Here is a 25382-nt window from a genome sequence, read left to right on the forward strand (position 1 = left end):
ATGTAAACAATTAGCAACTAAACTCCTGTACAGCCACTTTAATTAAGCAATGTGGAATGACTTGAGTTTTTGGACTCGGAACTATGGCCCACCAGCATTGCAAAACAGTATGGGAGGCTTCTTCAGTGGAATGTATATATACAGTGCATTCGGAAAGTATTCAGACCCCTTGACTGTGCATATTACAGCACAGTACATGTGAACCTACTCATAATTAAATTGCAGAGAAAAACTAACTTAAACAGTCTTAATTCCACTGCGATAAACAATGATGGATTGTTTGTGCATATTACAGTACGTCTGTGTGGGATACAGGCTTCAGTTCATAGTCCATTCCCTTTCCGCCCGTCTCCTCAGAAAAAGGCAGGGTTTGTGTGCTCAATGATGCAACGCTTGCAGTGGCGCTTAACAAAGCACAGCACCTCCAGTGGGGCGTCGCAGTCCTGCACGTTGAGCAGCTGCAGGTCGAAGCAGTTGGCCGCCACAACCTGCAGCCCGCGGCCTGTGATGCTCTCACATGACTTGAGGCTCAGCCGCTTCAGATTGAAGCAATTGAGCGCCAGCAGTTCCAGGCCCGCATCCGACACTAGCGGGCACTTCCCGATGTCCAGCGACTTGAGCTTGGGGCAACTCTTGGCCAGGTATTCCAGGCCATGGTCTGTAAGGCCCTCGCAGCCCCGCGCGTTCAGGTAGCGCAGCCGCGAGCAATACTTAGCGACATACCGCACCCCGACGTCGGTGATCCTTCCGCAATGCGCCACGCTCAAGTAGCGCAACCGGCCTTCGAGCTTGGCGATCTCGCGTAGGCCAACGTCGCTGACGTAGTGGCAGTCGCTGACGCTGAGCTCGCGCACGGCGGGGCAGTAGATGACCAGGTAGCGAAGACCCTCGTCGGTAAGGCGCACGCAGCGCCGCAGGTAGAGGTGGGTGAGCTGGGTGCAGTTGGCGGCGATGGTGTGCAGGCCCTCGTCCTCCAGGGCGAAGCAGTCGGTCATGTCCAGGTAGCGGATGGAGATCTGCTGGCCGTGCATGGGCGAGAGTTTGAGGGAGACCTCCCGTGTCAGACTGATGCAGGTCACCTTGGAGCACCCTTGAGGGAGAGAGAGAGAGAATGTAGTATTTAGGTGTATTCAGTATTTATTGTATCAAAACTACAACAAAAATACAAATGAAATACAGTACACCACAAAACCCATTTCTTACAAAACAGTCACAACATTCAACTGAGAGCAAAGCCGCTTTCCTTAGCCCCACTAATTTAATTGCATAGAATGCACGTCAGGTATTCTGCGTCCTGTCCATAGTCATTCCATTCCCCTATTCCCCATTCCATGGTCTTTCTATCTGAAAATACTGTTCTGGAAACTGTATGCAGTGAGAGAGTAGAGAGAGAGAAATACCATGGCAAACAACACTTGACTCTGGACAGTTTATACCACAGAGAACATAAGAGGGTTGTTGGGCTGTCTTAGCAGTCCACCTGGGTCAAATACATACTGGTTTACATGTCAAATGTGTGGTGCACTTGATTTATCTTTGGATTTGCACTTAAATGACTATTACATTGGTTATATTATTCCAGGAAAACTAGTATTTGACATTCGGTGTGTGTTTCACGCAGGTCTGTAAACTGGATTGACCGGAGGTGAGTTCAACAAGTAACAATTTCAGTTGAACGATTTGAATGAACATTCCAAAATGTTACAGTGAAACATCAAACAACACATTTTTGTAAAGATTACTGTGGCAGTTTAGCAAAAATATTCAAACTACAAATTACTGTGCTATTCCTACTACCACTAATAGAAAGCCTACATGGCCACATGATTATTTGAAGTGGCAGTTTAGACCCAAAACAGATACTTACGTTCGCTGCACACTATCTTCTCACACTGTAAGCTAATGTTAGCTAACGTTTCGTGAACTATTTCCCTTGTTGAACACATCGCTGTACAAGTTACTAACTCAAAGACGGAAGCCCTTTTCACCTTGCAACAAGTGCTAGTCAAATTAGGGTTGTGTTATAGGCCTACATGTATTTTTCTATGTGTGTGTGTGTGGGGGGGTATATTAGTCATTTGACTTATTTCAGGTTTTCAGCATGGTAAGTCATAATAATATGTGAACTAATTATTGAAAGAGTAAGACTTTAAAGAGACTTTAAACATTCTATAACCTTGTTATCCTGTACATCCATTCTACACACCCAGGGTAATCCTGGGAGTGGGAGGGACGGTTACAAGTATGATTCATTACTCCCAGGCACTGGTTCTGGAAAAACAGGAGAACTAGGTCATACTTTAGGAATTTGCTTGGACATTTTACCACTTTACCCAAGGCTCTGGTTATACTTCTTTTTAATAACAATTCATAAGTTATTTCAATGCATTACTACTGTACCGGGAAATTAATGCAACGAGGCAGCCTTGCTGCAATCAATGATTTCTGTATGGGATGCTACCTCTCCAAGAGGAGGATTGGCACCTTAGTCACATTTGCCACCATAATATCACTGGGCCGCAGTTCTTTTGTATTTATGGCATGTACTTTTCTTTCTTGCACTCACATCCGCACTTTTTTTATTTTCTTCCTGGCACTGACTCTGCTGATAGCGGCTATAGCAAAGAAGGTTCTGCTCGCAATAACTGTGATATATGTTTGTTCTTTCCTACTAAACATACAGTGGTTGAATGCACTTACTGTAAGTTGCCGTGGATAAGAGTGCCCGCTAAATGATAAAAATGTCAAATGTAATGTAAATGTTTACCTGAGACGTCTAGGTGCTCCAGGTTGGGGCAGCATGACACCACCTCGAACACCGCCTCGTTTGACACATTATAGCAGCCCGCCACCTCCAGGCAGCGCAGCTCAGGGCAGCACTGAGCCACCGTGTGCAGCCCACGGTCCGTCAACCTCCGGCACCCGCTCGCCACCAGCGTCTCCAGCATCAGGCACACGTTGGGCGTGTCCTTGCAGAGACGCTGCGTCAGCACCCGCAAAGCTCGGTCGGCATGGAGCAAGTCGCCTGTCAGCCGAATGCTCTGCCACAGCCGGGGGGCCCATGCCAGGTTGTACCAGCGGCGGCAGACGCGGGCGCAGCAGCACAGCTGGTTGGTGGGCAGGCGGGCGAAGATGTCCAGGAAGATGTGGTCCGGCAGGAGGTCGATGGGCACCGATGTCCCTTGGTGGTGGTCCCGGGTTGCGTGGAGGCGTGAGTAGGTGGAGGAGAAGGGATGGGCGTCGGCGTGCACCATGGCCACCGTTTTGCAGGAGGAGGTGGCACTGTTGAATGAGGCGGATGTGGGGAAGAGAGGGTGGATGTGGGGGTGGGGGGAAAAGTGGGGCTGGGGAGGCAGAATGAGGGCAGGGCTGGGGGTGCTCAATGTCTGCGAGCTCAGGTCTGAATCTGGGAGGGAGAGAAAGCAAGAGAGAAAGAGAAGTAGAGGGTTAATTGTTGAATCTGTGTACACTACGGGTCAAAAGTTTTAGAACACCTACTCATTTAAAGTTTTTTTTTTTTTGACTATTTTCTACAGAATAATAGTGAAGACATCAAAACTATGAAATAACACATATGGAATCATGTAGTAACCAAAGAAGTGCTAAACAAATCAAAATATATTTTATATTTGAGATTCTTCAAATAGCTCCTTGATAACAGCTTTGCACACTCTTGGCATTCTCTCAACCAACTTCATGAGGTAGTCACCTGGAATGCATTTCAATTAACAGGTGTGCCTTATTTAAAGTTAATTTGTGGATTTTTTTTTTTTTTTAATTTGGGGGGAGGGGTAGATCAGCTTTAATATTGCAGATAGATTGTAACTTCCATCAATGTAATTGTCTGCATCACTTCCAATTCCCCATGTTTTTTTCAGGGAAATATATATATATATATACACATACATACATATATACATACACATAGATATACGTACATTCACACACACACACACACACACACACACACACAAACACACACACATACAGTGGGGAGAACAAGTATTTGATACACTGCCGATTTTGCAGGTTTTTCTACTTACAAAGCATGTAGAGGTCTGTAATTTTTATCATAGGTACACTTCAACTGCGAGAGACGGAATCTAAAACAAAAATCCAGAAAATATAATTGTATGATTTTTAAGTAATTAATTTGCATTTTATTGCCGGACTGACGAAACACAGGGGAGGGCCGGGTGGGTGTGTTTCTAAGTTCAGGATCTAGTTCATTGTGTTTCTATGTTGGCCGGGGTGGTTCTCAATCAGAGGCAATGAGAATCAGCTGTTGCTTGTTGTCTCTGATTGGGAACCATACTTAGGCAGCCGTTTGGGCATTTGTGTTTGTGGGATCTTGTTCCGTGTATGGTTTGTGTATGTACCCAAGGACTTCACGTATCGTTTTGTTGTTTTTGTTCGTGTGGTGAATATTTAATATAAGTATGTTCGCATTCCACGCTGCGCATTGGTCCACTCCTTTCAACGATTGTGACACTTTGGAGGGAGTTGAAAGTCCGTGTTGCCCAGCGACAGCCCCAAAACATCACTGCTCTAGAGGAGATCTGCATGGAGGAATGGGCCAAAATACCAGCAATAGTGTGTGAAAACCTTGTGAAGACTTACAGAAAACGTTTGACCTGTGTCATTGCCAACAAAGGGTATATAACAAAGTATTGAGAAACTTTTGTTGTTGACCAAATACTTATTTTCCACCATAATTTGCAAATAAATTCATTAAGAATCCTACAATGTGATTTTCTGGAGAAAAAAATTCTCAATTTGTCTGTCATAGTGTACCTATGATGAAAATTACAGGCCTCTCTCATCTTTTTAAGTGGGAGAACTTGCACAATTGGTGGCTGACTAAATACTTTTTTCCCCCACTGTATATATATATATATATATATATATATATATATATATATATACACACAGTGCCTTGCAAAAGTATTCATCCCCCTTGGCATTTTTCCTATTTTGTTGCATTACAATCTGTAATATAAATTGATTTTTATTTGGATTTCATATAATGGACATACACAAAATAGACAAAATTGGTGAAGTAAAATGAAAAAAATAAATTCTACAAAATAAATAACGGAAAAGTGGTGCGTGCATATGTATTCACCCCCTTTGCTATGAAGCCCCTAAATAAGATCTGGTGCAACCAATTACCTTCAGAAGTCACATAATTAGTTAAATGAAGTCCAGCTGTGTGCAATCATGTCACATGATCTGTCACATGTTCTGAAAGGCCCCAGAGTCTGCAATACCACTAAGCAAGGGGCACCACCAAGCAAGCGGCACCATGAAGACCAAGGAGCTCTCCAAACAGGTCAGGGACAAAGTTGTGGAGAAGTACAGATCAGAGTTGGGTTATAAAAAAATATCAGAAACTTTCAACATCCCACGGAGCACCATTAAATCCATTATTAAAAATGGAAAGAATATGGCACCACAACAAACCTGCCAAGAGAGGGCCGCCCACAAAAACTCATGGACCAGGCAAGGAGGGCATTAACCAGAGAGGCAACAAAGAGACCAAAGATAACCCTGAAGGAGCTGCAAAGCTCCACAGCGGAGATTGGAGTATCTGTCCGTAGGACTACTTTAAGCCGTACACTCCACAGAGCTGGGCTGTACCGAAGAGTGGCCAGAATAAAGCCATTGCTTAAAGAAAAAAATAAGCAAACATATTTGGTGTTCGCCAAATGCCATGTGGGAGACTCCCCAAACATATGGAAGAAGGTACTCTGGTCAGATGAAACTAAAATGTAGCTTTTTGTCCATCAAGGAAAATGCTATGTCTGGCGCAAACCCAACACCTCTCATCACCCCGAGAACACCATCCCCACAGTGAAGCATGGTGGTGGCAGTATCATGCTGTGGGGATGTTTTCATCGACAAGGACTGGGAAACTGGTCAGAATTGAAGGAATGATGCATGGCGCTAAATACAGGGAAATTCTTGAGGGAAACCTGTTTCAATCTTCCAGAGATTTGAGACTGGGACGGAGGTTCACCTTCCAGCAGGACAATGACCCTAAGCATACTGCTAAAGCAACACTCGAGTGGTTTAAGGGGAAACATTTAAATGTCTTGGAATGGCCTAGTCAAAGCCCAGACCTCAATCCAATTGAGAATCTGTGGTATGACTTAAAGATTGCTGTACACCAGCGGAACCCATCCAACTTGAACACATACATATAAATATATACATACATATACATACACATATATACAGTGGGGAGAACAAGTATTTGATACACTGCCGATTTTGCAGGTTTTCCTACTTACAAAGCATGTAGAGGTCTGTAATTTTTTATCATAGGTACACTTCAACTGTGAGAGACGGAATCTAAAACAAAAATCCAGAAAATCACATTGTATGATTTTTAAGTAATTAATTTGCATTTTATTGCATGATATAAGTATTTGATCACCTACCAACCAGTAAGAATTCCGGCTCTCACAGACCTGTTCGTTTTCCTTTAAGAAGCCCTCCTGTTCTCCACTCATTACCTGTATTAACTGCACCTGTTTGAACTCGTTACCTGTATAAAAGACACCTGTCCACACACTCAATCAAACAGACTCCAACCTCTCCACAATGGCCAAGACCAGAGAGCTGTGTAAGGACATCAGGGATAAAATTGTAGACCTGCACAAGGCTGGGATGGGCTACAGGACAATAGGCAAGCAGCTTGGTGAGAAGGCAACAACTGTTGGCGCAATTATTAGAAAATGGAAGAAGTTTAAGATGACGGTCTATCACCCTCGGTCTGGGGCTCCATGCAAGATCTCACCTCGTGGGGCATCAATGATCATGAGGAAGGTGAGGGATCAGCCCAGAACTACACGGCAGGACCTGGTCAATGACCTGAAGAGAGCTGGGACCACAGTCTCAAAGAAAACCATTAGTAACACACTACGCCGTCATGGATTAAAATCCTGCAGCACACGCAAGGTCCCCCTGCTCAAGCCAGCGTATGTCCAGGCCCGTCTGAAGTTTGCCAATGACCATCTGGATGATCCAGAGGAGGAATGGGAGAAGGTCATGTGGTCTGATGAGACAAAAATAGAGCTTTTTGGTCTAAACTCCACTCACCGTGTTTGGAGGAAGAAGAAGGATGAGTACAACCCAAAGAACACCATCCCAACCGTGAAGCATGGAGGTGGAAATATCATTTTTGGGGATGCTTTTCTGCAAAGGGGACAGGACGACTGCACCGTATTGTTGGGAGGATGGATGGGGCTATGTATCGCGAGATCTTGGCCAACAACCTTGGCCAACAAGTGGCTAGGCCACTCCAGGACCTTGAGATGCTTCTTACGGAGCCACTCCTTAGTTGCCCTGGCTGTGTGTTTTGGGTCGTTGTCATGCTGGAAGACCCAGCCACGACCCATTCAATGTGATTTTCTGGATTTTTGTTTTAGATTCCGTCTCTCACAGTAAAAATTACAGACCTCTACATGCTTTGTAAGTAGGAAAACCTGCAAAATCGGCAGTGTATCAAATACTTGTTCTCCCCACTGTATATTGTAACTCAAAACATGACTTCTGAGCTCACTAAAAAGAAAGGCAGATCTGTTTGTTGACCAAACATTCTCGCGATCTTGAAAATCCAAAACAAGGACAATATGATGCCTGTCATGTGATATACAGTGGGGTCCAAAATTATTGACACCCTTGATAAAGATAAACAAAAAAGACTGTATAGAATAAATAATACCAGTATTGAGCTATATCATAATTTTCCAACTTGTGGAATACACTATATATACAAAAGTATGTGGACACCCCTTCAAATTAGTGGATTTGGCTATTTCAGCCACACCCATTGCTGACAGGTGTATAAAATCGAGCACACAGCCATGCAATCTCCATAGACAAACATTGGCAGTAGAATGGCCTTACTGAAGAGCTCAGTGACTTTCAACGTGGCACCGTCATAGGATGACACCTTTCCAACAAGTCAGTTTGTCAAATGTCTGCCCTGCTAGAGCTGCTCTGGTCAACTGTAAGTGCTGTTATTGTAAAGTGGAAACGTCTAGGAGCAACAACAGCTCAGCCGCGAAGTGGTAGGCCATACAAGTTCACAAAATGGGACTGCCGAGCGCTGAAGCGCGTAAAAACCATCTGTCCTCGGTTGCAACACTCACTACCGAGTTCCGAACTGCCTCTGGAAGCAGCATCAGCACAATAACTGTTAGTCGCTTCATGAAATGGGTTTCCATGGCCGAGCAGCCGCACACAAGCCCAAGATCACCATGCGCAATGCCAAGCGTCGGCTGGAGTGGTGTAAAGCTCACCACCATTGGACTTCGGATCAGTGGAAACGCGTTCTCTGGAGTGATGAATCAGACTACACCATCTGGCAGTCCAACGGATGAATCTGGGTTTGGCGAATGCCAGGAGAATGCTACCTGCCCGAATGCATAGTGCCAACTGTAAAGTTTGGTGGTGGAGGAATAATGGTATGGGGCTGTTTTTCAAGGTTCGGGCTAGGCCCCTTAGTTCCAGTGAAGGGAAATCTTTAAACTACAGCATACACTGACATTCTAGACGATTCTGTGCTTCCAACTTTGTGGCAACAGTTTGGGGAAGGCCCTTTCCTGTTTCAGCATGACAATGCCCCCGTGCACAAAGCGAGGTCCATACAGAAATGGTTTATTGAGATCGGTGTGAAAGAACTTGACTGACCTGCACAGAGTGCTGACCTCAACCCCATCGAACACCTTTGAGATTAATTGGATCGCCGACTGCGAACCAGGCCTAATCGCCCAACATCAGTGCCCAACCTCACTAATGCTCTTGTGGCTGAATGTAAGCAAGTCCCCGCAGCAATGTTCCAACATCTAGTGGAAAGCCTTCCCAGAAGAGTGGAGGCTGTTATTGCAGCAAATGGGGAACCAACTCCACATTAATGCCCATGATTTTGGTATGAGATGTTCGACAAGCAGGTGTCCACATACTTTTGTTCATGTAGTTTATATTTTCCTTTATTAATGATTCAATGGAATCAACCAAAATATCACATTTCTAGATTTATGAGAAACCTCTGTTTTCAATACATTGTACATCCTACCCTTGCGAGGATAATGTCGCTGAGCCTTTTTCTATAATGTTGTATGAGATTGGAGAACACATTGGGAGGGATGTTTGACCATTCCTCTATACAGCTCTTTCCAGATCCTTGATATCCTTTGGTCTGTGCTTATGGACTGCCCTCTTCAATTCAGACCACAGGTTTTCAATGAGGTTGAAGTCTGGAGACTGAGATGGCCATTGCAAAGTGGTAATTAACAATTTCTTTGTGGATTTTGATGTGTGCTTGGGGTCATTGTCTTACTGGAAGATCCACTTGCAGCCAACTTTCATCCTCCTGGCAGAGGCAACCAGGTTTTCAGCTAAAATGTCATGGTACTTGGTAGAGTTCATTATTCCCTTGCCCTTAACAAGGGTCCCAGGACCACTGGAAGCAAAACACCCCCATTGCGTCAAAGATCCACCACCATATTTCACAGTAGGTATTAGGTTATTTTATCTGTATGCTTATTTTACTTTGACTCAAACCCACTGCTGGTGTGAATGACCAGAGCACCCGGTTCCAATTCAAGTGCCATTGCCGTATAGCAAACTCCAGGCGTTTACATTTGTTGTTTGATCTCAATAAAGGCATTTTTTCTGGCAACCCTTCCAAAGAACCTGTTGGCATGGAAGTGGTGTTTGATTTTAGATTTGGAGACTTTGTGACCCTAAGAGGTGACCATGTTCAGTAATTCTCCAACTGTGACCCTTGGATTCATCTTTGTCTCCCGGACCATCTTCGTCACTATGCGTGGGGACAAGATACACTTACGTCCTCTACCAGGCAAGTTTACAACTGTTCCAGTGTTTTTAAACTTCCTTATTATTCCCCTAATAATAGTGCTAATTAGTATAGTACATTTCGTGTTTTTTGCTATTTTTTTGTACCCATTGCCCGATTGATGAAGGTCAACAACCATTTGTCTCTTATCTTTTTGAGTTCTTTGCCTTTCCCCATGGTGATGGATGACAAAGGGACTTTACATGTGTGTTACCTCATTTTTATACCCCAGTGAAACAGGAAGTCATTGTAGGTGACAATACAGTTCCTTAGACTGAGATTAACTTTATTTTTTAATTTTTTTTAATGCAGATTTCATTTTGTTTGATTTTATTGATAAGACTCTTGGTCCCGCTTTAAATTACGTTCAGCTTATAAAGGCTTCATAAAGCCTTCATAAGCACTACATAAATGTGTTACAAAGCATCTATAACCATATGTCATGATTTATAAAGGGTTCATAAATGTGGCATAACTGTGTGACGTAATCACCAATGTCAAATGTGCTGTCGTGACATGACTTACTTTAATGTAGGACTGTTATTTATTGAATAATAACACAATACAAACACACACACACACATAGGTTATTGATTACTAACGTAATACAATGAAAACAGGTCCCTAGTGGACTGGACTAACATTAGCATGAATGCTTGGGTAGAAGGAGGGTCAGAGTGGAAGGGAGAGAGAGATTCAAACTATCATGGTTACTTTGGAAACTACCCTCACGGAAATATAAATGCTTAAAACCCCACTAAACGCTCATTCTGATTAGAAATGCAACATGTATTTAAGTGTAGCTGTCCTCGATAGTTGAGTTGATGACGTAGGACTCTGGTTTGCCCAGCAGAGATCCTAATGTCCTTGGTAGAGTTTCTTCAGATGTACCAGCAGTTGTCTGAGAGGGATTGTCCTTCCCAACTCGTGTCTTTAGTGAAAGTTCTCTAGACTATACATGCCAGCTGCAGACTGAGATGATGAGGTCTAGTGTGTTTATCTGCTTCTTCACCTTGTGTAGAGGTTGAGAGTTTCAGAGTTTCTCCATTTCAAACGTGTGGACTAACGTCTCACCTTTTCTGGTCTTTCTGGTCTAACCATTTTGTAACGTGTAGCTTCAGCGTCACGCTTCTTGGTCTTATAGAAATTCAACCATTTGCAACATCCGGCTTATACCGTAGTATGCTTGGTCTTCCTTTGGTAATGGAGTTGTAGTTTTAAACCATTTTGTAACGTTTAGCTCACGTCTGCTGGTCTGTAGAGTTTCAACCATTTTAAGCCGTGGGGCTTCCTGGTCTCCTGTTAATTTGTTTTTCAAAGCTTTTTATGCACTCGGGGGTAAAAGGGGCGTTCCATCATGTTTGTGCTCATCTGGGCGTGGCCACTGACTGAGAACAAATCAATATGGAAAACAGTCATCTCATCTAGAATGCTAAAATCACATTGTCATCTTCACAAAAGTGTTATTATACTTAATCATTCGTTTTATACAACAATTAGATGCAAACCTCATAACTGGGAGGTGTACACGACCAGAGATACAGTTATGTTGTTCCACCGTTTTTAATGACATCACAACATAGTAACGAATTTGACATGATTGTTCTTTAAGTCCCTACCGACCATTTCCCACATTCTTTTAAGTAGGAATATTGTTTCATTATCCACTTTTGGATGTTGGATTCTTGGCAGGAAGACTTCCTTTGTCTCACATGGAAATTCCCTCTCCCAATACTGCATGGCGCGGAAAAGAAAGTTTCTGCAAGGAATTTACGACCAGTCATAAAACTGGCCTCCATGAAAGAGGGTGTTCAAACATTTGCCTAGCCGGCATCTTTGATCCTCAGCCCATGAGTCATGACAGTGACATAATCCACTATGTCAAATATGATTTAAACGTGCTTTATAAAGGGTGACATGTTGGGTCGAAAGATGGCATACGCTCCAAAGTGATGTAATTTTAGTCAAATTACACATAATCTCGTTCCCAGACACTTCTGGCTAAATGCGCAGAAGGTCTGGTGGACCAACATATCAAACTTGGCCTTCATTAGTTAGGGTTAGGTTTAAAATCAAATTTTAAGAATATCAATTGTGTAAATGGGCAGAGTTTAGAAATAATTAGGATGTTTTGACTGTGTTAAGTAGTGACGATGACAAATATTTTACTCAGTAAGGTCACTCCCATTCTATGGTCACTCCCACCAACTTTGAATGGTAGATATCCCAGGCTTATATGTGCTGTGTGTGTAATAGCCTGGGGACGACGTTCCACCAAGAAACACTTCCCTTGATGAATGTCCCCAACCTAAAGACATTTAAAGTGTTTTTCTTCTGGAACCAAGTTACATGTTCCTCAGTACACAAACATGTACACAACAAAAACTACTACTCCAAATCATCTTGGTTCTGACACACACACACACAAACGTAAGCTTTGCAGGTCCATCAACCCATTTAAATACCTCTCAGACCCTACAGTAACCTGTGGATCATGAGAGAACCTTCATAAATCAGCAGAATGTTAATAACCTATTTATTTACACTTTATGTAGTGTCCTGTAATACTCAGTTTGAAGTGAGACACCTTCGGTCATTCATAACACATCCCTAAAGACGCTGTACTTAACTCAAAGTCAGACCCCTTTGATCATTTATAACACAACATAAAGGCTTTATGATGTAAACACAAATGTATTAACACTTGGGGAATTATCACTAACAGCTAAAACAAATTAACATTAACGACATGTTTAAACCATACATTTCCTTTTATTTGTACATTTTTAAAACATTACATTTCAAAAAGTCCAGCAATGCAAATACATTGAACATTACACATGGCTGTGAATAGTGTAGCTGGTCCCTGAGCTGGCGGACGAATGGTTCTTGTCCCTTCCTGCTGGAGGTACTGCATGTTGGTTTCAACCTTAAAGTAACAACAAAGAAAGTTAGCAGGTCTGTTAGGAAATGCCTTTGTCACACCATCTGGATAAGGGCATTTCTGTGCTGCGCCAGAAACTCTAAATGGGAAGATGGGAAACTCCATTGAATTCGTATTATTATATTCCTCTTTCATTTACAAATCTCATGACGTGACTATGAGACAGGGCTGTATCTAGGGGGATTTGTATTTAGCTGAGCCTGCTAGCTAGCAATTGCTGTGAAGTCACCAAAATGATTTGCAATAACGATTGAGGTAGCTACAGTATGTACATGTAACATTTAACTACTACAAACTAATTTAAATTCCAATAAATAAAGGTTAACTTACTTGTTTTTCTCTATCCAGTGGCAGCACAAGTGGGGCATTTGATTTGCGAATTCATCACATGATCAGCATCTCATCACCAACAATAAAAAAGTACTTCCGGGTCACGGAATTTTGGAAATGTTCTAAATAAATGTCCCCCACGTAATAGTAGAAGAGTGTCATTAACCATTCATGATATATGAAAAATAATTGTCTTAAATGACATTTGCATTACATTTCCCTCTCCCTCTCTTTTGTGGTCTCTCTCTCACTCTTTCTTGGTCCCCTCTTTCTTCCTCTTACTCCGGGAGTTTTACCGCTCAGCCAGTGAGTCAATCTAAAGGGGGAGGGTGTGCTGAGAGAGAGGGACAGAGTAAAAACCCATCTGAGTCTGCTTTGGTGGACTAGGCCGCAGGTTCTGAAATGGTTCCTTTCTCTCTCTGCGTTGCTTCGCGATGATAGACCAGTGAGACGGAACCCACTTTGGGATTAACACTTTTGTCAATTGACATTCATTCAATTCAATGTTTGAAAGCAAGGGTTTTTTATACCTTTAAAAAAAATCATACCCATGTCTGAGTGGGTCTCAAGCAACCAACACTTTGGGTGGGTCACGTATAGTGAAAAGACAATAATAATATGCCATTTAGCAGACGCTTTTATCCAAAGCGACTTACAGTCGTGCGTGCATACATTTTTGTGTATGGGTGGTCCCGGGGATCGAACCCACTACCTTGGCGTTACAAGCACCGTGCTCTACCAGCTGAGCTACAGAGGACCACAATGTTTGAGCCTGACTGTGACTTCATTTATTATCCTTCTTATAGATTCTTGCTGTTGCGCCTCTCAATCAGCCAGTCACTGCAGCGAGATGGGGCGCTGAATGAACCCATACAGGAAAAACATACATTTCAAATGGATAAATGTAAAATATAAAATGTTGCCAAATAATGTATTTAATTTGTATTTATTTAATGCATTTTAAATACATTCCAACATATATTAATGAATGTATTTAAAATGTATATATACTCCAAATGTATGTCAAATGTATATCACAATATATTTTAAATGCATCGGAAAATGTTTTTAATATATTTCAAAATACATTTTGATATACATTAAAGAATGTATATATTTTTGAACATATTTTCACATGTATTTATCGATATACTGTATTTGGTAAATATATTTAAAAATGTATTTGGAAATGTTTTGTAAAATGTATTCCAACATGCATTTAAATGTATTTGTAAGAAATATATATTTTTAATGAATATATATGCTAAATATAAAGCATTACCCAAATCATATTGTAACGAAATGGTGACTGTCTTAACAATGAAACTTTAGTAGGCTCTTTGGTATCACATGCACTTATGTCAGTCTCATTAAGACTGCATAAATGGCAGTGTACAAGCTTAACCTTTATTCACAGAACATAACACATAAACTGGCATGAAAATCTGTCTCATGGGAGAACATTTTTTTTTATGTCCACGAATATTGACCACGAAGATTGCCATACTCATATTGACTATAATGGGGATCCTGCTTTCTGAAGACATTGCCTGCAGTACCCCGGTCAGCCTTGAACCATGAAATCCTCAATGAGAAGGGGCAGTCATTCTCCCTTGGTAAACAAACTGAAATCTTGGATCAGTGACTCAACGCAGCCATAAGATGAGATACATTTGTTAGTGAACAATCCCTTTAAAGGAGTCTGATTTCTTGTGGTTGTTCTTTTGATTAATCCTGTTATAACTAACCCCTACCCCTTTCTTCCTACAGCGGTATATGGTTTTCTTTATTAAATCCCAAAACATCATAGAGGAAATATTCAAACATCTGGTCTTAAAACTTAGGCTTTGCCACAGCAAAGAGGAAGAGAAACGAGACGCATTTCATGTTTCTAACCACTCTTATCCCCCCCCCCCCTCCTCCTCCTTTGAATCATGGGGCCTTGCTAGTGATCTGTAAACCAGAGAGGATCTGGGGTAGTGTTCTCAGACTCTGAATGCTGTGTGTTAAGGGAGAGCCTCCACTCCCAGTTCACTACAACACAAACAGACACAACAAAGCTAGCCCTGGCCTGTACACTCCCTAAACTTGACATTAGTGGGAATTGGACGCGGAAAGAAGAAAACTTCAGAGCAAAAACAAGTTTGTTGTCTTTCTCTCCGAAAGCATGCAATTCTAATATCCCATTTTAATGGGAAAATAGGGAAGAAATCGCCCAGAACAATATAAAAAGTCCATTTCAAAATGGTTCCAAGAACAAAAAAAACATACTGCTGAGTGAGAAAAGTGTGTCATCGAAGTATTGCCAGATGTCTCCTAATTCAAAATAAATATTGGTAACACTTTTTGCTTAAAGCCAACCAGTATAATGCTTTACTTCTTGTAATAAGCATATATGAGCCTGTGATTGTGTCAAGGCGTCAGTGTAATGCGGTAGACGAAGTCAGGCGCAGGACACAGAACTAATCGAAAAAGCATACTTTACTCGTACGTAAATGAATGAACAAAACCTCCACGCAGGGAGGAACAAACCCGCACACTAACGACAACCAAAACATGAACAAACACGCACAACACACAGTGTGAGACATATGGTTAAATAGGGAAGACATAACTACATGATGGGAAACAGGTGTGACCAATGAAGACAAAACAAGTCGAACATAGACACATGGATCGGTAGTAGCTAGTACTCCTGTGACGACGAATGCAGAAGCCTGCCCGAGCAAGGTCAGCCTCGGCTGAATTCGTGACAGTACCCCCCTTCTTCCGGCAGGGCAGGCGAAGGGGCAGGTTTCGGGTCGAGAGCCAGACCCGGTCCCCCGGTGCATACACCGGGGCCTCACTGCGGTGGCGATCGGCGCTCGACCTTTTGTCGCCTGATGGCCCGCTGCAGGTGTACATGAGCAGCGTTCCAGGTCTCTTCCGAGCGCTGAAACCACTCATCCACCGCAGGAGCCTCGATCTGGCTCTGATGCCAAGATGCAAGGACCGGCTGATAACCTAGTACACACTGGAAAGGAGTAAGGTTAGTAGAGGAGTGGCAGAGTGAGTTTTGGGCCATCTCTGCCCAGGGGATATAACCCGACCACTCCCCCTGCCGGTCCTGGCAATAGGACCGCAGAAATCTACCCACATCCTGGTTAACTCTCTCCACCTGCCCATTACTCTCGGATCGTGGTGTTCCCTTGTGAGGGGGGAAGGTCCGTAACAAAATCCACCGATAGGTGGGACCACGGCCGTTGTGGAACGGGTAGGGGTTGTAATTTCCCTCTGGGCAGGTGTCTAGGTGCCTTACAATGGGCGCACACCGAGCAGGAGGAAACATAAACCCTCAAGTCCTTGGCTAAAGTGGGCCACCAGTACTTCGCACTAAGACAGTGCACTGTCTGACCGATGCCAGGATGACCAGAGGAGGGTGACGTGTGAGCCCAATAGATCAATCGATCGCGAACCTCGAGCGGCACGTACATCCGACCCTCTGGACACTGGGGGGGAGTGGGCTCGGTACGTAAAACACCCGCTCGATGTCCGCGTCAACCTCCCACACCATCGGTGCCACCAGACACGACACCGGAAGTATGGGAGTGGGCTCAATGGACCTCTCCTCTGTGTCATACAGTTGGGACAGGGCATCTGCGTTAGCGTTCTGGGAACCTGGTCTGTAAGTGAGAGTAAACACAAAACGAGTGAAGAACATGGCCCACCTTGCCTGGCGAGGGTTCAACCTCCTCGCCGCCCGGATGTACTCCAGATTGCGATGGTCAGTCAAAATTAGAAAAGGGTGTTTAGCCCCCTCAAGCCAATGCCTCCACACTTTCAGAGCTTTAACCACAGCTAACAGCTCCCGGTCCCCCACATCATAGTTGCGCTCCGCCGGACTGAGCTTCTTAGAAAAGAAAGCACAGGGGCGGAGTTTTAGTGGCGTACCCGAGCGCTGAGACAGTACAGCACCACTGTAGACGCACCGGTCCTCCCTTCAGCAAGGAGGTAATGGGAGCCGCTACCTGACCAAAGCCCCGGATAAACCTCCGGTAGTAGTTGGCAAAACCCAAGAATCGCTGCACCTCCTTCACCGTGGTTGGAGTCGGCCAATTACGCACGGCCGAAATGCATTCAATCTCCATCTCCACACCTGACGCGCCAGGCGGTGTCCTAGGAAGGAGATGGACTCTTGGAAGAACATACATTTCTCCGCCTTCACATACAGGTCATGCTCCAACCGTCGACCAAGCACCTGACGCACAAGGGACACATGCTTGGCCCGTGTAGTGGAGTATATGAGAATGTCATCAATATACACCTCTACACCCTGTCCGTGCAGGTCCCTGAAAATCTCATCAACAAATGATTGGAAGACTGATGGAGCATTCATCAAACCGTATGGCATGACGAGGTACTCATAGTGCCCAGAGGTGGTACTAAATGCTGTCTTCCACTCATCTCCCTCCCGGATACGCACCAGGTTGTACGCGCTCCTGAGATCCAATTTCGTGAAGAAGCGCACGCCGTGCAATGACTCCGTCATACTAGCAATCAGAGGTAGTGGATAGCTGTATTTTAAAGTGATCTGTTAAATCACATTATCTGGTGTAACAATCTGTAGCTAAGAGAAGTGGTGATCAGCAGATGATGGGAGAGGTGGTCATGATGAAATTGCCATTCCTAAGAAACATACATAAAATTCAGGGAATACATGTAAAGCTGTGGGAGGAGAGTTGTCATGATCAAACTGCCATTCAGTTCGTTATGAGTCAACTGCTTGAAATACAGCATAATTTCTAATCCCTCGACAGGGATACAGTTCTGCTACAATGACACACGCAGGCAAAGGAATTCTGTTTATGTGGCTTGGGAAAGTATTCACCCCCGTTGGCATTTTTCCTATTTTGTTGCCTTACAACCTGGAATAAAAATTGATTTTTGGGGGGTTTGTATCATGCCTACCACTTTGAAGATGCAAAATATTTTTTATTGTGAAACAAACAAGAAATAAGACAAAAAAATACTATTCTTTCAATTTTTTAATAATGGATTTAATGGTGCTCCTTGGGATGTTCAAAGTTTCTGATATTTTTTTATAACCCAACCCTGATCTGTACTTCTCCACAACTTTGTCCCTGACCTGTTTGGCGAGCTCCTTGGTCTTCATGGTGCCGCTTGCTTAGTGGTGCCCCTTGCTTAGTGGTGTTGCAGAATCTGGGGCCTTTCAGAACAGGTGTATATATACTGAGATCATGTGACAGATCATGTGACACTTAGATTGCACACAGGTGGACTTTATTTAACTAATTATGTGACTTCTGAAGGTAATTGATTGCACCAGATCTTATTTAGGGGCTTCATAGCAAAGCGTTGAATGCATATGCACGCACCACTTTTCCGTTATTATTGTTTTAGAATTTTTTGAAACAAGTAATTTTTTTTCATTTCACTTCACCAATTTGGACTATTTTGTGTAGGTCAATTACGTGAAATCCAAATAAAAATCCATTTAAATTACAGGTTGTAATGCAACAAAATAGGAAAAATGCCAGCTAGTTGTTAGCTAGCCAGAGAGCCACGAAAAATTGTTAGCTAGCTATCCACAAAGAGTTGAATTGACATCTACCTTGAATAACATGCGGCTAATGGCTACTCTGACTCGATCACCACACTGGAAAGGGATGTTCTCCAAATGAAAAAGGAAATCAAGGAACTTAAAGAGAAAAATTAAAATTTGGAGGTTAGATCCTGTCGTTCGAATTCACGCGTGATGGGTGTGTGAGAGAGACAGGAGGATGGCAAGTGCCCTACAGAGTTCATCGAAGAGATGCTACAACAGGCATTCGGCTTGGACAAACCCCTGCTGCAAGAACGCGCACACCGCACTCTATGAGAGAGACCGGGTGATGACCAGCCACCGCGAGCATTCGTGATAAGATGCCACTACTACCAAGAGAAAGAAGCAATCCTCCGCAACGCAGCCGAGGTCAAACAAGTGATATCCACACATGGAGACCAGATCCGAATCTACCCTGAATACACCCAGGCGGTTACCAAGCAGAGGTCTGCCTTTCATTGAGGTGAGGGCCATGCTCAGGGGCTGTGAGGGAATCCGTTATGGCCTGTGGATTTGAGGGTAACAACCCCAGATGGCATTCGGAAAAGCTTCTCGGAACCAGCGCTAGCTAAGGATTTCATTCTGAAGAATTTGACAAGCAAGTGAAGACCTAACACAACAGTAATTCCGTTCTCTCTTTCCAACTCTGGGCGAAATGCTAGCCTAACCAACCAAGCTAGGAAGCAACGGGCCATTTGGCTATCTGGAGGCTTCTCTGCATTCCACAGTAAGAACATCATACCAAAGGTCAAGCATGGTGGTGGTGGTGTGATGGTTTGGGGATGCTTTGCTGCCTCAGGACCTGGACAACTTGCCTTAATAGAAGGAACCATACATTCTGCTCTGAGATGTTGTGGCAGGACTTGAAACGAGCAGTTCATGCTTGAAAACAGTCACTGAGTTAAAGCAGTTCTGCATGGAAGAGTGGGCCAAAATTCCTCCACAGCGACGTGAGAGACTGATCAACAACTAAAGGAAGTGTTTGGTTGGAGTCATTGCAGCTAAAGGTGGCACAACCAGTTATTGAGTGTAAGGGGGCAATTACTTTTTCACAAAGGGGAATTGGGTGTTGAATAACTTTGTTTATGAAATAAATATGTAATTGTTGTGTTATTTGTTCACTTATGTTCCCTTTATCTAATATTAGGTTTTGGTTGAAGATCTGATAACATTCAGTATCACAAATATGCTAAAGTAGAGAAAATTAGAAAGTGGGCAAATACTTTTTCACAGCACTGTATATATATATATATATATATATATATATATATATATATATATATATATATATATATATCGCACCAGTCAAAAGTTTGGACACACCTACTCATTCAAGGGTTTTTCTTTATTTTTACTATTTTCTACATTGTAGAATAATAGTGAAGACATCAAAACTATGAAATAACACATATGGAATCAAGTAGTAACCAAAAAAGTGTTGAACAATCAAAGTATATTTTAGATTTTAGATTCTTCAAAGTAGCCACCCTTTGCCTTGATGACAGCTTTGCACACTCTTGGCATTCTCTCAGCCAGCTTCATGAGGAATGCTTTTCCAACAGTCTTGAAGGAGTTCCCACATATGCTGAGCACTTGTTGGCTGCTTTTCCTTCACTCTGCGGTCCAACTCATCGCAAACCATCTCAATTGGGTTGAGGTTGGGGGATTGTGGAGGCCATGTCATCTGATGCAGCACTCCATCACTCTCCTTCTTGGTCAAATAGCCCTTACACAACCTGGAGGTGTGTCTTGGGTCATTGTCCTGTTGAAAAACAAATGATAGTCCCACTTAGCGCAAACCAGATAGGATGGTGTATCGCTGCAGAATGCTGTGGTAGCCAGTCCTGGTTAAGTGGGCCTTGAATTCTAAATAAATCACTGTCAGTTTCACCAACAAAGCACCCCCACACCATCACACCTCCTCCTCCATGCTTCACGGTGGGAACCCACATGCGGAGATCATCTGTTCACCTACTCTGCGTCTCACAAAGACATGGCGGTTGGAACAAAAAAAATCTCAAATTTCGACTCATCAGACCAAAGGACAGATTTCCACCGGTCTAATGTCCATTGCTATTGTTTCTTGGCCCAAGCAAGTCTCTTCTTATTATTGGTGTCCTTTAGTAGTGGTTTCTTTGCAGCAATTCGAACATGAAGGCCTGATTCACACAGTCTCCTCTGAACAGTTGATGTTCAGATGTGTCTGTTACTTGAACTCTATGAAGCATTTATTTGGGCTGCAATCTGAGGTGCAGTTAACTCTAATGAACTTATCCTCTGCAGCAAAGGTAACTGGGTCTTCCTTTCCTGTGGTGGTCCTCATGAGAGCCAGTTTCATCATAGCGCTTGATGGTTTTTGCGACTACACTTGAAGAAACTTTCAAAGTTCTTGAAACTTTCCGGAATGACTGACCTTCATGTCTTAAAGTAATGAAACTGTATTTTCTCTTTGCTTATTTGAGCTGTTCTTTCCATAATATGGACTTGGTCTTTTACCAAATAGGGCTAACTTCTGTATACCACCCCTACCTTGTCACAACACAACTGATCGGCTCAAACGCATTAACTTTTAACAAGGCACACCTGTTAATTGAAATGCATTCCAGGTGACTACCTCATGAAGCTGGTTGAGAGAATGCCAAGAGTGTGCAAAGCTGTCATCAAGGCAAAGGGTGGCTACTTTGAATAATCTCAAATCTCAAATATATTTTGATTTGTTTAACACTTTTTTGGTTACTACATGATTCCATATGTGTTATTTAATAGTTTTGATGTCTACTCTATTACTCTAAAATGTAGAAAATTGTAAAAACCCTTGAGTGAGTAGGTGTGTCCAAACTTTTGACTGGAACTGCATATCTGAGAATGCTGGAGTTGCACATTTTGTCTAAAAAGGGCCATTCTGTCTCTCTTCTCTCTTGGTCACATACACAAGCGCACACAGACAGACAGACAGACAGACAGACAATCAGAAAAGTAGCAGACAGACAGACATTCAGACAAGTAGCAGACAGACAGACCAACAGACAGACACATATGCTTTGAAACGGACATCAAACTGATGTAAGTTCAGGAACATGACCGCTCCATGAAAAGAACTGGCTCCGGCAGAAGCGGTCAACACAGTGCCGCTAACCCCAAATGCCAAAATACTCTGGTCTGGACGTCCAGTTGACCAATACTAAAGCTGCTGCCTCTAAATAAAAACAGAAATTAGAATTGAGTAAATTGTACCCAAACACCATAGAGTATGGGGTACAAAAGCTTTTTTAGTAACTTGCTTTAAGACTAAATAATAGGCCCTGGACTTTTTACAAATGCCTTTTTTCCCAAGTTGGCAAAACTGGTTGCAATTATATCATTATTACGTACTTTGATGTTGTGGTGAGGTTGTGGACTGACTGTAGAAGGATCTTTTTAGCAACCAGAAATAGTTGTCTTTGACTGGTTGTTATTTGGTTATCTGATGTCTCTACAACCAGAAAAACAGTACTGAATTGAAATATGACATCATAATGACGACCTATGCCAAATGCTTTTAGATGACTATCCCCCTAAAATCCATTAGAAGAAGAAAAAAAATGTATATTACCAATTGCAGGATAAACCAATGTTAGAGTTTACATAGCTGGCCATAAATGGATGTTGCATTTTACTTTATGGGTTGGTTATGTAGGCTTCTTCTAACCCATTGCTTTCTACTACAGATAATAATACGATTAAGCTATATCTTTATATTAAAAACCAAAGTCTGTCAGATTTCCAGTCATTCCAATTAATTTAATACCCCTTGATCTTTAAGAATATGACTTGGAAATTAGCCAAATTGTTTTACCTGAGCATAACCCAAAAACAAAGGACTTATTAGCCTACTGATTTTGTTGTCACGGAGGACTGATTGGGCACATTGCTTCAAAACGTGGTTGAAAAGGAAATGCTACTCTAATGGAATGGCATGCTTTGAGGAATACTGAAAAGTGCTATTTGCATTTTGTTTTAAATGTATGCCATGTGATGCATTTGCTACTGGCCTATTGTTTACGTTTTTGTTGGTGACACTTTGATATCTCGATAAAGTGTGCGTGTTCGAGCATGTGTCCGTTAGGACTATAGATTTGTTTTTATCAGCACAAATTAGATTGAACAATAAAAGCCCCACTTGTGGTCTTCTTAAATTAAACTAGTTTTTGACAGTATGGAGCACAATACACAGAGGAATTTAGAAGGGAGGAACTCCCCTCAAACATTTATTCCATAGGCTGGGTCCACTCTACTATGCAGCTGTTGCAAGAGCTAATTTTCACTGGCTGTCCACTGGTCACAAAAACAATGATTGATTGGCAGATTAAAGGGAAACTGCACACCTGAGCAAGAGGACAAATACATTAGAGTGTCTAGTTTGAGAAACAGGCGCCTCACAGGTCCTCAACTGGCAGCTTTGTTAAATAGTACCCGCAAAACACCAGTATCAATGTCAACAGTGAAGAGGCGACTCTGGGATGCTGACCTTCTAGGCAGAGTTGCAAAGAAAAAGCAGAAGTGCACATCCAACAAAGGTAATTGGCCAGAGATAAAATGATGTTTAAATCACGTTATATCTACCGTAGCTTTGATTGGACTGATCATGTCAACATCATACAGTGAGGGAAAAAAATATTTGATCCCCTGCTGATTTTGTACGTTTGCCCACTGAAAAAGAAATGATCAGTCTATAATTTTAATGGTAGGTTTATTTGAACAGTGAGAGACAGAATAACAACAACAAAAATCCAGAAAAACACATGTCAAAAATGTTATAAATTGATTTGCATTTTAATGAGGGAAATAAGTATTTGACCCACTCTCAATCAGAAAGATTTCTGGCTCCCAGGTGTCTTTTATACAGGTAACGAGCTGAGATTAGGAGCACACTCTTAAAGGGAGTGCTCCTAATCTCAGCTTGTTACATGTATAAAAGACACCTGTCCACAGAAGCAATCAATCAGATTCCAAACTCTCCACCATGGCCAAGACCAAAGAGCTCTCCAAGGATGTCAGGGACAAGATTGTAGACCTACACAAGGCTGGAATGGGCTACAAGACCATCGCCAAGCAGCATGGTGAGAAGGTGACAACAGTTGGTGCGATTATTCGCAAATGGAAGAAACACAAAATAACTGTCAATATCCCTCGGCCTGGGGCTCCATGCAAGATCTCACCTCGTGGAGTTGCAATGATCATGAGAACGGTGAGGAATCAGCCCAGAACTACACGGGAGGATCTTGTCAATGATCTCAATGCAGCTGGAACCATAGTCACCAAGAAAACAATTGGTAACACACTACGCTGTGAAGGACTGAAATCCTGCAGCGCCTGCAAGGTCCCCCTGCTCAAGAAAGCACATATACAGGGCCGTCTGAAGTTTGCCAATGAACATCTGAATGATTCAGAGGAGAACTGGGGGAAAGTGTTGTGGTCAGATGAGACCAAAATGGAGCTCTTTGGCATCAACTCAACTCGCCGTGTTTGGAGGAGGAGGAATGCTGCCTATGACCCCAAGAACACCATCCCCACCGTCAAACATGGAGGTGGAAACATTATTATTTGGGGGTGTTTTTCTGCTAAGGGGACAGGACAACTTCACCGCATCAAAGGGACGATGGACGGGGCCATGTACCGTCAAATCTTGATTGAGAACCTCCTTCCCTCAGCCAGGGCATTGAAAATGGGTCGTGGATGGGTATTCCAGCATGACAATGACCCAAAACACACGGCCAAGGCAACAAAGGAGTGGCTCAAGAAGAAGCACATTAAGGTCCTGGAGTGGCCTAGCCAGTCTCCAGACCTTAATCCCGTAAAAAATCTGTGGAGGGAGCTGAAGGTTCGAGTTGCCAAACGTCAGCCTCGAAACCTTAATGACTTGGAGAAGATCTGCAAAGAGGAGTGGGACAAAATCCCTCCTGAGATGTGTGCAAACCTGGTGGCCAACTACAAGAAACGTCTGACCTCTGTGATTGTCAACAAGGGTTTTGCCACCAAGTACTAAGTCATGTTTTGCAGAGGGGTCAAATACTTATTTCCCTCATTAAAATGCAAATCAATTTATAACATTTTTGACATGCGTTTTTCTGGATTTTGTTGTTGTTATTCTGTCTCTCACTGTTCAAATAAACCTACCATTAAAATGATAGACTGATCATGTCTTTGTCAGTAGGCAAACGTACACAATCAGCAGGGGATCAAATACTTTTTTCCCTCACTCTACTTTCAAAGTCTTGGCTAGCAAGCTAGCAGTCATCATCATGAATGAAGTCAACAATCTACTGGCAAATCCTTTTCAATCCTTGTCATGTGAAGAGAAATTATGAAGAGAAAATATAGATAAAACCTATCGGTGCTCATCGGCCATTGGACATAAACATTACAGAACAAGTTGGAAATCGCAAATTCAACAATGAGTGGTTTGGAATGAATCAGTGGCTAACTGCAAGCATTCCAAAGTAATCACTAGCCTGCTATTCAGTGGAGTGGATGTGTGGTCCAGTCTGGGTTTAATGGTCTCTTTTTCAAGCTTAAAAGGATAAACATTAAACATGGGCCATGTTGTCAATCCAGCATGACTTCTGCCGCTTTCAAAACAACTGGAAACTTGGAACTGG

The 25382-nt window shown here is 42.8% G+C and overlaps 1 protein-coding gene across 1 annotated transcript in view; it reads right to left on the reverse strand.

The window, feature by feature from the left end:
• Positions 1–353: 353 nt before the first annotated feature.
• Positions 354–25382, reverse strand: part of LOC311150774 (F-box/LRR-repeat protein 7-like) — a gene marked incomplete at both ends in the record, with an annotated part of 101537 nt that continues 76508 nt past the window's right edge. Inside the window, 2 exons of the mRNA XM_084188299.1 lie at positions 354–1090; positions 2768–3406. Of these exons, the coding sequence (XP_084044425.1) occupies positions 354–1090; positions 2768–3406 (1376 nt within the window). The remainder of the gene's footprint in view (positions 1091–2767; positions 3407–25382) is intronic.

This window comes from Coregonus lavaretus (assembly GCF_964263955.1).
Source record: "Coregonus lavaretus genome assembly, chromosome: 23".
Classification (NCBI taxonomy): Eukaryota; Metazoa; Chordata; class Actinopteri; order Salmoniformes; family Salmonidae; genus Coregonus; species Coregonus lavaretus.